Consider the following 14,456-nt stretch of genomic DNA (forward strand, 5'->3'; position numbering starts at 1 on the left):
AGATGCGGTCTAAGGAAAGCACAGTTAGACGTCGTCTAACTCCTTCAGACGCGGTCTAAGGAAAGCGCGGTTAGACGTCGTCTAACTCCTTTAGATGTGGTCTAAGGAAATTGTGATTAGACGTCATCTAACTCTTTCAAACGCGGTCTAAGGAAAGCGAAGTTAGACGTCGTCTAAGTCCTTTAGACGTGGTCTAATTAAAGCGCGCTTAGACGTCGTTTAACTCCTTCAGATGCGGTCTAAGGAAAGCGCGGTTAGACGTCGTCTAACTCCTTCAGACGCAGTTTAAGGAAAGCGCGGTTAGACATCGTCTAACTCCTTTAGACGCGGTCTGAGGGAAGCGCGGTTAGACGTCGTATAAATCCTTTAGACATTGTTTAAGGAAAGAGCGGTTAACGTCGTCTAACTCCTTCAGACGCGGTCTAAGGAAAACGTTTTTAGACGTCGTTCAACTCCTTTAGACGTGGTCTAATGAAGAAGCGTAGTTATATGTCATCTAACTTCTTGTTAGACGTGGTCTGAAGAAGAAGCGTAGTTAGACGTCTTTCGACTTGATCAGACGTCTGGAGGAGCGTCTGTTTCTCTAGTTTTAAAACCAAACACCCGATTTTCGGCCATAAATTGTTTTGAACAAATTGATCAGCACCCAGGTCAAATGATACATTGGGATGATGATTTTAATCTTCTTGGGAGCTTTGTGAAGCTACTTAAGATCTTGGATCAAAGAATCCAAGTCTCCATCAAAAATGCAAAATTTGTAATTTTGATGTTCTTAAAGACTAAGAGGTCCGACCAGGACCATGAGTAATGACCAAGGATTTTCGGTCAAGACCGAGAGGTCCGACCAATAAATTTGAGTCAAGACCGAGATGTTTGACTGAGGCTTTTCATCTAGGATCGAGAGGTCCAACCGATGTTCTTCATCTAGGATCGAGAGGCCCGACCGAGAATTTTAACATTCGACCGAGGAGTCAAACTTATGATCAAGGAGTCTCGCACCCGACTGATAACTCCTGAACTTAGGACCGATGACTTCCACCTAAAATATTCAAATTATTTTAATTAAAAATCATTAGAAATTTATAAGCATATAATTAAATAGTGAATTATATATTATTAATAATTTATAAAAAAATAATTAATAAATTAAAGTTATTAATATCAAAATATATATAACATCGCAGGTGTATAGATAATATTTATTATTAAATATTTTTATAAATATAAAAAATAAATTGAACTATAAGCTAAATCAAACTAACCCTAAAATCGCCACGCTCGCTCGTGATAGTGAGAAGTGACTCAATGAGATTGGAATTAACTATTCTTTCGTGAATTCCTAGCGGGGAATATACTTTTCCACTATTTAAATAAAATTTATTTATTGTCTGATTCAAGGCCGTGTTTGATTTGGGTTATTGAAACCACTCCAAACAAATTAAATATATTTCAATTCATCTTTCATAAATCACATTACTAAATTGACAAATTAAATATTAATTATAACTCAATACATTAAATGGGAAATTTGAGCTGATGACCCTACAAAGGGACTAAAATGAGCTAGTGACATGCGCATAATTTTAAATGTGTTAGTGACCACTTCATATTTTTTGACAAAATTTGTCCCCGTTGCTAGACGCAACCGGATGCCACGTGAAAAGTCTACATTAGCGAGACAGAACCGGCATTCGCGAGACACAAATTTTGTTTTTTTTTTTTTAAAGAAAATTAAAAAAATAATTTTGAAAAAATTTGCTTCTGGCGATTACCGGTTGCGTCTCGCAACAGAGACAATTTCGTCAAAAAAATATGAAATGTTCATCAACTTATAAAATCACCAACTCATTTACCCAGAGAGAAATCTATGTAGGGGCTCGGGTGGGCTGGAGCCCACCCCGAATTTTTTTTTTTATATATTTTTTTTTACGATAAAATATGACATTACCTTATATTCTTAAAAAAATTTAATATAATTCATTGTTTTTTTTTTATCTAATTATTAAAAAAATGGTAAAATTTATTTTTATATACTTGTTTTTTTTTTTTAAAATCGTTATTATTTTAAGTCTACCTTAAATTTTTTTCAAGCCCACCCCAGTTTGAAATTCTGAATTCGTCCCTACATTTACCCCTATTACGAGGTTCGTCCAGTTTTCCCATTAAATTGTCATTCTTCATTCCAAATAATATAACATCAAACAAACCCTAACTATAGTTGTAGTATTCTAGCTAGGATCAGTCTTCATTTTTCGGTGGTGTCTGTAATTCCAAAGAAGTCAGGACAAGGGGACGCTTTACGAACGTAATCATGGCTAAAAGCTGCTTTATAGAGAGACCTTTCTGATTCGTTTCCGACTTGGAAGAAGCCTTTCGAATGTATTTATTCTCCATCTCTTTACGACCTTGATTTTGCTTTCTAGTTCTCTTTCTATATGGTCTTATGTAGGAGTATAATAACTCAAATGCTGGTGTGTTATTGTTAGTCCTAATCCAAGGAAATGGAAATTGTGGTGGAGCCAATGGTTGAAGAAGATACGGTGTATGTTGCCTTGGGAAAGAATCTCAACGACGGAAAATCAATTTTGGAATGGGCGTTGCAATATCAAAGAGGAAATTATATATGCATCCTTCATGTTCATCAGCCTGCCCAGCGGATTCCTTTCTGTAATTCTCCTGCTTCATCTCCTATTACATATGTATACTATCTATTCATAATCACATTTGTGGAGATAATCTCTCATACTTTCAGAAAATTCTAGGACCATATTTTATAAATCTGACTATATAGCTTCAATGTTTGTTCACTTTAGGCATATTGATCAGGCAATTTCTGTTTCATTGTTTCCACCAGGATGCTAGAATTGCCAATGGTTTTGTAATTGGAGAACCATATCTACTTTGTTCTTTATTTCGTGCTTTCTTAATTGCAGTGGGTACAAAATTCCTTGTGAGCCAATTGGACGAAAAGCATGTTAAAGCACACCGGGAAGAGGAGAAGAAAGAGATGAATAAGCTTCTTGATAATTACAGATCAATATGTGGTCGTGCTGGGGTACATGTTTCACTTTATTAACATACTCTTTTAATGCATATTCTGAGTATTATCTTAAAGCATCACGCCCTTTCTTTGTTGAATTTATGAATAGAAATGCTTCAATTTTTTTTGGGTACATTAACACCCTTTCATTTATGTTTTACAGGTTTTGGCAAAGGTTCTACATACTGAAAATGACGCAGTTGAGAAGGGTATTGTTGATTTAATATCACAGTATGCAATAAGGAAACTTCTTATGGGTGGTAAAATATCAAGGTACATACTCAAGGATAAATATCTTTCAAGTTACTTTGAAATTTTGGTAAATGTGTTTCTCAGGTTGATATGAATAGCAACACTTAAAGCAAAATATTATTTTGACAAAAAAAGTTTGTCCTTTCCTTTTCTTTATCCTCAAGTTTTAGCTAGAAGGCTCAAAGATCCTAATTATGCAGAATTTGCTTCAGTAGCAAGATCAACCAAATAATGTAACCATTTTTTTCCAGATAAAGATGAATTGAATAACTAGCAGTAACTGATTGATCTTAGTTGATAATGTTAATTATTTATTTTGGAGGTTATAAAAACAACTTTATGCAATCAGTTTGTTTACAAGAAAAAAAAAAGAGTTGCAACCATACTTTAGTAACCTCGGTATTGGATAAGATAATCTAAAACTTGACCTTTGCTAATGTGATGTGCTTGCCTTAACTTAGGACTTCAGATTCGTGAATACCAGTTCTAAGGATGCAAATTTTATAAGAAGAAAAAAATGTTCCTAGTCAAGGAGGGTCAAAAGTCTTAATTTAAAGAGAGGTTGTTTCCAGCATGACTATTTTTGTTTTTGGTAAAAAAAAAAGTGTAAATTTATCAATATATCCTAATGGCATTACAAAGGATAATTTTTTTTTTATCAGATATACAACCTGAAGGTAATCCCGAAAGAAATCCTAAACAGTGACTTGAATTCCTGAAGGTATACTCTTAGAAACAAAACAAAAAGAGAAAAAAAATATTTCCTGAAGGAATATAGCACGACTTGAAATCATCGCAAATTATCCACTAAGTGTGCACCAACTCGGTGACATTGAAAACTGCTCTCTAAAGGAAACATCTTGTTGCTGGTAAAAAGAAAACATGGTAAAATGAAGTTAGATCTGAGGGTTGATCATGACAACGATGAAACAGACAAATTGTTAAAGCTTTACTACAACTTACAAGGCAAGGGCCCTTATAGTAAGAAGTAGATGCTCCATTTCTTGTCAGTTTTTCACTCTAGGCGATCAGTTAGATCTCTTTTTTTTTCATTTTATATGTTTTTCTTTAGTAAATGTTTAATATCCTTTTGGTAGTCAACAAATATAGACAATTCTACATATATCTTGACCTTATGAGGTAACATTTTATTTACTGGCTGCACCTACATGGCAGGAATACAAGGGAACTCAAGTCTAAGAAAGCAATCTATGTTCAACTTGAAGCACCTATTTATTGTCATATTTGGTTCATCAGAAAAGGGCAACTTGTCCATTCCAGGTATGATTAAGAGTTTTCAAATAATTAGTTGGTTATACTGTCTTTGGCTCAGCTAGTTTATGTTTTGAAGAGAATGATTGACATATGCTTATGGATATATTTTCATGGGAAGAAAATTAACACTCAATATTTTCTGAAATCTGCAAGCAATATCATTTTGTTGAATTCTTTCCGGATGGTCCACCACAAAATGAAAGGAATGCTCTTCCATTCGACTTTCTTGATAGCCGCCAATGAACTGTCTCTAGTTTCTAACTATTGTTATGGCTCGTGATTATGACTTATATGTTGTCGTATATCTACATAAGCCTAAGATCATTTTCTTTCCCTATATTATTTAGTCTACATACTGAAACTGATGATATTAAAAAACTATGCCTTCCAAATAGGGAAGGTAGATTATCAGGAATCGGCATGGATAGTGCACCACTGTCCTTGCAGGCAAGTCCAAGTGCTCAAACTGGAATTGGTGTTTCTGCAAGCTCACTGTCTTCCAGGGGATGGAAGAACAGGTTGATTTCATCTCCAGATTATTCGAGAATATGGTCAAACATTCATGGCACGGGGATAGGTCTATCCCCTGTAGATTGTGCAGAAGGGGCAACTCCAAGGAGTCTGTCACAGCATTCCTCATCTTCTTCTGGCAGATCAACTCGTACAATTCCAAGTAGGAGCTGCTCATCAACTTCATCTTGTGCATCAGCTTCTCCACGTGAAATGATTGATTATGCTATCCAAGCTTCACCTGTAAGAACTCAAGATACATTGTGATACACGGATTTAGACAAGAATAAGGGAGATTATTAACATGTATATCTCCCTCAAAACAAGGAGACTAGCCCATTTATAGAGCTCATGAGCTTGGGCTGGTTGAACAAATTTTCTAAACAGAAAAGTTAATGAAATGAACGATGAGTATGTGTCAAATTGTGACTTGATTACTTGCAAAATCTGTTTAGCCCTCCCATGCATAGAGGACCTGCAATGCATCACTGAAGATTATTATGTATGATTTGTACAAAATTGGATTGCTAGTTCAATTGGTCTTGCTTCTGCTGAATCTGCATACCAACTTGAACCAATCCAAGATCTTGCAAAAATAATATCTACACATAATATCTTTGTTAATCCACTAGGGTAGCTCAAATGGTAGAGTGCTTCCTAAGAGACCAAAGGTCAAGGGTTCGATCCCACTTAGAACGCCTTAAGTTGAAGTGAATATCATGATTGTTCCATTCAAAAAAAATAAATTAATATGATGTCTTCGCTAGCATATTATACTAGTTGTGTTAAACTAATGTTTGGCATCTGACATAACTTCAAAATCTGCGCATTTTTGGGTTTATTCAGTTAGCTTTGAATTGCTTGCTTTGGTGGGAATAACTGAATATTCTTAGATTTTAGCAGGAAAGTGATACAATTTATGATCTTAAGGATCAACTGGCACAAGCTATGGAAGAGGCAGAAAAAATTAGACAAGAAGCACTTGAGGAGTCTGGTAGATGCAAAAAGGCAGAAAGAGAGTCAATTCAGGCTAATCACCAGGTAAAGCTCTCACATATGTCTTCCTTTTCCCTTCAGAATTTTTTTAAAGTTAAAGTTTGTATAAAAAAGTGCCATGAACTGCGCGATTGCAGTACAAACAACAACAAAAAAAACATAAATGCAAAAGAAAAAGGGGACCATCTCACCAAGATATGTGCATCACAAGCTTCTTCTGCAGAAACCATTCATTCTTCATTAACTTTCTCTAAATCAGCTTCATTAGTGTCATCATTGAACCGAAACAGACAAGAAACATCATTTCTCAATCATATTTTGCTAAACTTGGGCCTTCTTCAATCACTACCTCTGAACCAACTTGAGAACTCTTTCTTATTCTTGATTCTGTTCGAGTATTTAAACAATTTTTTGTTAGGATTTGGATCCCCAAATCTGACATGTTTGAAATGATCTGTAAAATCGCAAGAAAAGAAGAATAAAAAAAAGACAGATTTATATTGGTTCATTTAAAAGAGTTATTTCTATTTCAGCCGCCACCAAATTTAGTATGAAGAGAAGGAATACAAAGTTTTGCCTCACGATGTTTATCTCTTTAGAATTATTTTTCTCTTCTAATGTAAACCTTAACAATAACATATTTATAGAGTTAAACATTCAAATCTAAAAAATTCTTGGTCAAGTTTAAACCCAAACTCAATAAACTCTAATTAACTTCTTAGAGTTTATTATAAGTGTAGACTCCATAACTCAAGTATAGATTTCATAACTCAACAATTTTCACATAGATATTCGATAAAGATTAAACCCAATCAATTAACATCATCTTACAACTTTATGCTTCACCTTTGCAGTTCATAAACCTTACTGAATGATATTTTTTTTACATCTGTAGGTTAAAACATTAGAAGGCCGTCATTCTGAACAACTGAGAAAAAGGAAAGATATTGAAGAGGCTATATTGAAATCAAAAGAAGAACTAGGGAAGATGAAACTGCAGCTAGACAAGATAACAGAAGAACACAATATCGCCATGGAAAAGAAATCCTCTCTTGAGAGCGAGTTAACAGGGTGTGAGATAACCGTGGATGATATAGAAAAAGATCTATTTTCTGCTGTAGACTTGCTCACAAAATACGAGGTGGAAAGAGATGAATTGAAAGTTGAACGTGATGATGCAATCAGGGAAGCTCAAGAACTAAGGAAATTACAACCGGAAGTTTCGGGCTTTTTCTACGAGTTCTCATTCTCTGAGATTGAGGAAGCAACTCGTAATTTTGACCCATCTTTAAAGATAGCTGAAGGAGGCTACGGGACCATTTATAAATGTTTTCTATGTCACACACAAGTGGCTGTCAAGGTGATGAACTCTATGAGTCTACAAGGACCCGATGAGTTTCAACAAGAGGTAATGATCACATTTTTATGTCGATTTTTTTTTCTTTTAAATTGCTAAGGCTTGAACCCATGAACAGTCATGGGTCTTGCAATATACTACTGAGCTAGATGAGTCTTCACATTCATATTTTCCTACTAATATCATTTTTTTAATCTATTGATTCTTTTAATAAGGTGAGTATTTTAAGCAAGTTGAAGCATCCAAACCTTGTCAATCTCATTGGAGCATGCCCAGAAATATACACTCTCGTGTACGAATATATTCCCAATGGAAGCCTTGAAGATCGGCTAATGTGCAATGATAATACTCCTCCATTGACATGGCAAACTAGAATTCGTATTGCAGCTGAGTTGTGTTCAGTAATTATATTTCTTCAATCTTGTCATCCCAATGCCATTGTTCATGGAGATATAAAACCCGCTAATATTATGTTGGATGCTAATTACATCAGCAAGCTTGGTGACTTTGGAATATGTCGTGTCCTCTATCCAGACGAATTTTCGAGCGATAGTCCCACATTGCTTTGTTGTAGAACAATTCCTAAGGGAACTATGCACTATATGGATCCTGAATTCACATTAACTGGTGAACTTACAAAAATGTCTGATGTTTATTCATTTGGGATTGTATTATTAAGGTTATTAACAAGAAGATCATCTAGAGGGATATCAAAGGAAGTGCAGTATGCTATAGATACAGGAACTTTTAGGAATCTTCTAGATCCAACAGCTGGAGACTGGCCTTTAGAACAAGCAAATCAGTTGGCTTCCTTGGCATTGAGGTGCTGTGAGATGAGTCATAAGAATCGGCCTGACTTTGCCACTGATATATGGAAGGTTCTCGAGCCAATGACGGTTTCTTGCGGAGAATCGTTGTTTGGGATGTCTGAAGATGAAAGCTACGAAATTCCTCTACATTTTCTCTGCCCTATTCGTAAGGTTAGTTTTTTCTTAGTACAAAAAGTTTAAATTTCCTTTTACTGGTATTGAGTGGCTATTACTAGCCGTATCCATCCTACTTCCTACCTACACAAGTACGGTGGGCCTAACCATTAATTGTGTCGTGCTGGTGCTGGTGCTAGTGCTAGGCCCGATATACTGCTAACTGCGGTGCCTGGGGTTTAGGGTATGGTATGGGGTTAGCCTATTTAAAAACATATTATGGAACTGTGTTTGAATCCGGATAGAAACGAGAAACTGTCATTGGATCCACATTTTGATAAGATACTTGGGTCTTGTTCGAATTGAGTTAGTGTTCTTTTACCCCAAATAAACCCTAGTAACCCAATTTTTCAAAACTCAAAGTTAAACCTAACAAGCCTGGGTTATTCAAATAACCTATAATTGAAAGGCCTTATCTTGATATAAAAATATTTATAAAGAAATTTATTGACAATTATCATCTAGAGTCGAACATAGACCCATAAAGTGTTTCCAAATGGGCCACTCAATCTGGCTGCCATTGGCACAGCCAACAACCTTGCGGGCCACAAAATCGGTGTCGAGTCTGGGTTTGTTTTGTGCTATCCGACCCACTTCTAGCTATTGTGGAGTTTATAATAAATGAGTATTGTTTTGAACTTGAAGGAAGTGATGCGGGATCCTCACATAGCAGCTGATGGTTATAGTTATGAACTGGAGGCACTGAGAGAATGGTTAGATAGTGGACATGATACTTCACCTGTCACCAAAACAAAACTGCAACATATAGAGATCGTGGTCAATAATTCCCTCCGTTTTGCAATTGATGAATGGATACATTAGTAAGTAATTAAGTGTCCATACTTATACTACATATTCCTAGTGAATTTTCATAAATTATTGATGGTTTAGGCTAATAGTGTGTAATGTATATCATATTGATTTAGTACATAACATGATCTTAATTCTTAGATGTGTTGTGAAGTGTAATATTATATGTATTATTAGTCTTTAGATGAAGTTGAGACTTGCATAAGAGTAGTCTTTTATTACTATATGTTTAAATGATGTGTTCTCTATTATTTTTATGAATTGTCTGATTAACTTGTAATATGAATCTGATATTCTTAGATATAAGCTGATATCCTTAGATGGTTGGTTTGAATCTGACAACAGGTCGGAATAAATGTATTTTTTTTTGTTATTAATATATCAAAACATGATTTTAGAAACAATTAAATCTTGGAGAACAATAATAAAAATTTGAATCAAAATGTGTTACGTCCATTAATTGGACTATTTTCAGATGGGAGAGGACTACCTGGAGTCGCTCCTCCATCCGAATCTATGATAACACCTTTAAACGATTCCCCCGATACCAACGCCTGAAGCAATTTAGGCGGCGGTGGAATCCCAACCTCAACCACCCCTTCCAACATCTTCAAAACATCCCTCATAGAAGGCCTTGTCGCCTCCTCATCTTGTATACACCAAATCGCAACCAACCCTAACCGTCTCACCTCTTCCTTGTCATATTTCCCTCCAAGCCTAAAATCCACCACCAAATCCATTTCCCCCTCAATTATCTTCTCCGCCGCCCAAGGCGGAAAGAACCACTTCTCCCCAGCTCCATCACCGTCTCCAACAACAGACTGCGGCGGGCCTTCCACGTTTCTCCGACCTCCAAGAAGTTCCAACAATGTCATCCCGTAGCTGTAAACATCTGCTTTTGAAGTAATTGCCACGCCCGAGATCCACTCGGGCGCAACGTAACCCCACGTCCCCCTCATAGTGGCCAAAACTCTACTAAAATCCCTCCCCAGAAGCTTAGCCAATCCGAAATCCGACACCTTCGGAACGAAATCATTGTCGAGTAGGATATTCTCCGGTTTGATATCACAATGGATTATGCAATCTCGACATCCCTCGTGTAAATACGCCAGCCCTTTTGCGGTCCCGGTCGCAATCTTAAACCGGGCGTCCCAATTCAAGATCCTCCCATCTCTTTTCAAATAATCACTTAAGGACCCATTTGGCATGTAATCATAAACTAATAGTCTATGAGATTTCTCCGAACAAAACCCGATTAACCTAACTAGATTTACATGTTGGATGTTCCCAACCGTGCAAACCTCCGCCCGAAACTCTCTTTCTCCTCCGCCAATCCTTTCCAACCTCTTCACGGCGATTTCAATGTCTGAACCGGGAAGTTCACCTTTGAAAACTGCCCCGAAACCGCCGTGCCCTAGCTTCTCCGAGAAGCCTCCGGTCGCCGAGTTAAGCTCGTCATAAGAGAACACCTTCAAATTTATCATCGGCTCGTTATTTTTCATCGTCATCATCAACATTCTCCTCTTTTTCACATAGAGAAACAATGGCACAAATGTTAACAATGACAGAATTGATAAAAGCCCACAAATAATTCCAATCAAAGCCGCCATTGATATCTTCTTCTGTTTGTTCTTTGTTAAACCTCCTTTTGGAACCTTTACATATAATATATCTTCACTTATGCTATCTGAAGTTAAGTTATGAAGATTAATCATTGAACCCAACAGGGCCTTACACTTACCTGTCTTCTCGTTGAGATAATACCCAAAACAGGAGCAATTACTACGACAAGCTTTCTCACAGGAGGTTCTACTTCCGGTCGGAAACTCAATTGCTCTGTCGAAGCTTACCGCCCCAATTTCTTCAAACCCATTGTTACTCTCACAAGCAGATTCGTTTTCCAATTGGCAACCGCGAGAGAAATCACCGGAAGCCCAACCGGAATCGTCTACGGGTTTATATCCGGCGAGACATTTGCAGGGATTGAGAAGTTGGGTAGTGCAGAAACCGAAGTTTCCGCATAATCCGTACACTTTGCAGAGATTATCAGGCGCCCTCCAAAATACATTCCAGCTTTCCGTCTGAGACGACCATGTATACTGGTGGAATTGACCGGTGGACTCCAGCTTGAACCGCGTCAATGGCGGGATACCACTTTCTGTTGCCGTCTCCATGTAGCCAAAAGATGCAGCAGGGGAGGAAGGATTTGTGAAATGGAATCTGTATAAGTACTGTATCATCATTTCCGGTACGCCGGAAAACGCGTTTCCTGTCCAATTGCCGGATGACCAATAAGCTATGGTTCCGTTACACACAAGCTCAAGCTCGCTGTAATCCGACTGCTTAAGCCGGAGAGAATACAAACCCGGCGATGGGTCGTCGGAACTCCTCCAAGGCGTCAGCGATTGCTCGCCGGAAAGATTCATACCCGGCAACCATGTATCCGCCGGAAAATCGAAGCTCTGCCACACAACACTATCGTGGGTGTCAACGAGGACGAGATTCCCGTCTTCAAGAAGCTTCGCCGCTGCCGCCGGCTCCTCGTTTTCCGTCTTCCACACTATTTCTCCGTCGGAATCTCTCACGGCCAACTTCCCATCGGCCCCAATAACAACCCCGGCCGTAGAAGTTAAAATTTTCACCGGATTTTCCCGATTGGCGACCCATACGTATGTCGGAGTGGGAATTGACGCATATGAGATCCCCAAAAACCATCTGGGTTGTTCATTATTGTTGAAGAATCCAAGCTTGAACGTCCCGTTAGCGCTTAAAATCGAAGAATCTCCATCCACAATCACAACAGAAGCGATTTCCAAGTTTTCAACAGCTTCTTTATCGGATATTGCTGCCCTGCATATTGAAGCTAAAATCACGAGTAGCGAGATTGAAAGCGAAACGAACGGTGACATTCTGCCGGCAGCTCAAAGAGTAGAAGATCGTTGCCGGAATTGATCATGATAATAATTGATATGGGAAGAAACTGGAGTCGCGGCCATTGCATTTGCATCTTCACCTTCTCCTTCTTCTCGATCTCCCATCTCTGCTACTGTGTGTGAAAGAAGGTTAGAGAGATAAAGAGTGGGAAACTGCCAAGAAAGAAGACTATTAGAAAGGTATGAAAAGGTGGTACAACTGCACATATGAAAAGTCCTGGTGCAATTACCATACTAACCTTAATTCTTTTAGTGTATATTTTAAAATGAGTTAAAAATGAGATTTATTAAAATTTCAATTTTATTATAAGAAAACTCTTCTCAAAATCTCATTTTAAGATTTGATTCTAACTAAGGACCAATAAACAAATTATACCAATTATTTATTGTTTCCACTATTTTAAAATTCAGTTCATCTTTTAAAAGATCTCACAAATTAAGTATCAAAACATTTTTTTTTTATTAACACCATAAATTATTAAAGAATTTATAAAAAAAAAATTACATAATCAATCATTACAATTATTTTAAAATTAAAAATAAAAATATTTGTTATAGGTATTTTTTTACAAATTTTCTTTTATATTTATTTTGAATGTATTTTAAATTTTTTAAATAAAAAATATACAAATAACAATAAATTATTATTTTTTAAATCGTTATAAATAATTTAATAAATAATAATATAAATTGTCATAACATTATACTCTTTTATATGTTTCAAAATTAAGATAGATGTATGAAATAAAAATGTGTATGATTAATAAAAATGTAGTGTTTGGTTAAGACACTATAATAATTAACATTATGTTTAGTTTCACTATAAATAATATTTTATTTGTAGACTAATAATTTTTATATGTAATTTTTATATGTTTATAATTTAATATATTTATAAATTTTATTACTTTTGTTTATTCTTTTCCTATTATTACTTAATTAAAAAAAATATATAAATAAGTTAATTAATTCAATATAAATATATATAGATGTAAAAATAAATAAATAATAAAAAAGAGAAATAAATAATTAAATAAAAAAAATTATTAATAAGTTTTATATTTATATATATTATAAATTTTAAAGTGTTTTTTTGAATAAAATTAATTTTGATAATTATTAATTTAGATTAATATAAATTAATTAAACGAGAATTATACCCATGATAAAATATATATTAAATCACACATAACAAACACAATTTCTATATATTCACTCTAAAGTTTTATTTTTAATAAATTTTATATAAAATTATATGTACTAATTAAAAAAAATTAATAATAGAATATGTTAAAAAATTCATGGAGAAAAAAAATAATAGAGAAAATTAAAAAACAAAAAAATAATTGAAATAAGAGAAGAGGAGTGGTCCATGAATAAAATGAGGAGAGGAGAGAAAATGATATATAGAAGAGAGATTGGAATGAGTTCATCTAGAGTTGGATAATTCTTGATTTATTTGAGTGTTTATTAATTAAAATCTCGAACATCCATATTTAAGTATTTTTTTTAAAAATTTTTGTAATTTTATTTTAAACTGAATATCATACCAATTTAACTTTTTAAAAAAATAATATGACTAGTTAAATTATTCTCATACTCCAAATTTATTTTATTCTTAAATATTTTGAAGTTATATTCATTATATAATTAAATAATGTTTTATATTAACTTATTTATATTAAACAAAATATTATTTATTATTTATAAATATTTAAATAATTTTATAAAAAAATTAATCTTAAAAGAAATAATGATTTATAAAAAAATATTATTAATATTTTTATTATATTAGCCTCTAAGTTTTCAAATAAATTATACAGCTTAAAATTTATATTCACAGTATCATGTGCTGAGTATTTAAACACATATTATTTTAAAAATAATGTTTTACTAATGAAACTAAACAAATGATATATTTTTAAACTGTTTTTTAAATCTCATGCTTTCTAAAATTGTTTAAAATGCTATCCATTTTTGGTAATAAGGAATTAAATAATGTTTCATATTATAAACTTAAAAAAAATATTATTAATTTTTTATAATTTTAACTTTAAAATTTTTGAAGACCTGTACCTTATTAATAAAATTTTAACAAATAATATCTATGTCTGTAAGAATGTTTGGCTAGTGACACTAAAAAAAAGTAATAAACTTTTTTTTTATTTAAATTAACCATTTTTTTATCAAATAGATACAAAACAAAACAAAACAAAAATAATAAATATTTTTTATTAAGATTTTCATGATTTTTGAAAAAGCTGAAAAATGTCAATGAGTATAATTTTTTTTTTGTTTGA

The 14,456-nt window shown here is 34.4% G+C and overlaps 2 protein-coding genes across 3 annotated transcripts; one reads left to right on the top strand and one right to left on the bottom strand.

Moving 5' to 3' along the window:
* Positions 1 to 2,226: 2,226 nt before the first annotated feature.
* On the top strand, positions 2,227 to 9,477 carry LOC124945917 (U-box domain-containing protein 33-like). Of its 2 annotated transcripts, none has more exons than XM_047486442.1 (10): positions 2,227 to 2,379; positions 2,487 to 2,667; positions 2,934 to 3,055; positions 3,204 to 3,313; positions 4,469 to 4,573; positions 4,963 to 5,320; positions 5,978 to 6,118; positions 6,969 to 7,481; positions 7,646 to 8,410; positions 9,059 to 9,477. In XM_047486442.1, exons 2-10 carry the CDS (start codon positions 2,502 to 2,504, stop codon positions 9,233 to 9,235), a joined length of 2,457 nt encoding a protein of 818 aa, XP_047342398.1. In that variant the 5' UTR covers positions 2,227 to 2,379; positions 2,487 to 2,501; the 3' UTR covers positions 9,236 to 9,477. The 2 variants fall into 2 exon arrangements, with proteins under 2 accessions (XP_047342398.1, XP_047342399.1); XM_047486443.1 differs by having other exon boundaries at positions 5,981 to 6,118.
* A 92-nt stretch (positions 9,478 to 9,569) lies between these two features.
* Positions 9,570 to 12,312, bottom strand: LOC124945916 (G-type lectin S-receptor-like serine/threonine-protein kinase SD2-2). The gene has a single exon (XM_047486441.1). The coding sequence runs from the start codon at positions 12,130 to 12,132 to the stop codon at positions 9,661 to 9,663; it is 2,472 nt and encodes an 823-aa protein (XP_047342397.1). The 5' UTR covers positions 12,133 to 12,312; the 3' UTR covers positions 9,570 to 9,660.
* Positions 12,313 to 14,456: the final 2,144 nt, after the last annotated feature.

The sequence above is a fragment of the Impatiens glandulifera genome, chromosome 7, assembly GCF_907164915.1.
Source record: "Impatiens glandulifera chromosome 7, dImpGla2.1, whole genome shotgun sequence".
In the NCBI taxonomy this organism is placed as follows: domain Eukaryota; kingdom Viridiplantae; phylum Streptophyta; class Magnoliopsida; order Ericales; family Balsaminaceae; genus Impatiens; species Impatiens glandulifera.

Coding starts and splice junctions, on each gene's coding strand:
- LOC124945917 (XM_047486442.1), top strand. CDS start 2,502: ATGGAAATTGTGGTGGAGCCAATGGTTGAAGAAGATACGGTGTATGTT. Junction 2,668..2,933: donor TGCCCAGCGGATTCCTTTCT/GTAATTCTCCTG, acceptor TCTTAATTGCAG/TGGGTACAAAATTCCTTGTG. Junction 3,056..3,203: donor CAATATGTGGTCGTGCTGGG/GTACATGTTTCA, acceptor TATGTTTTACAG/GTTTTGGCAAAGGTTCTACA.
- LOC124945916 (XM_047486441.1), bottom strand. CDS start 12,132: ATGTCACCGTTCGTTTCGCTTTCAATCTCGCTACTCGTGATTTTAGCT.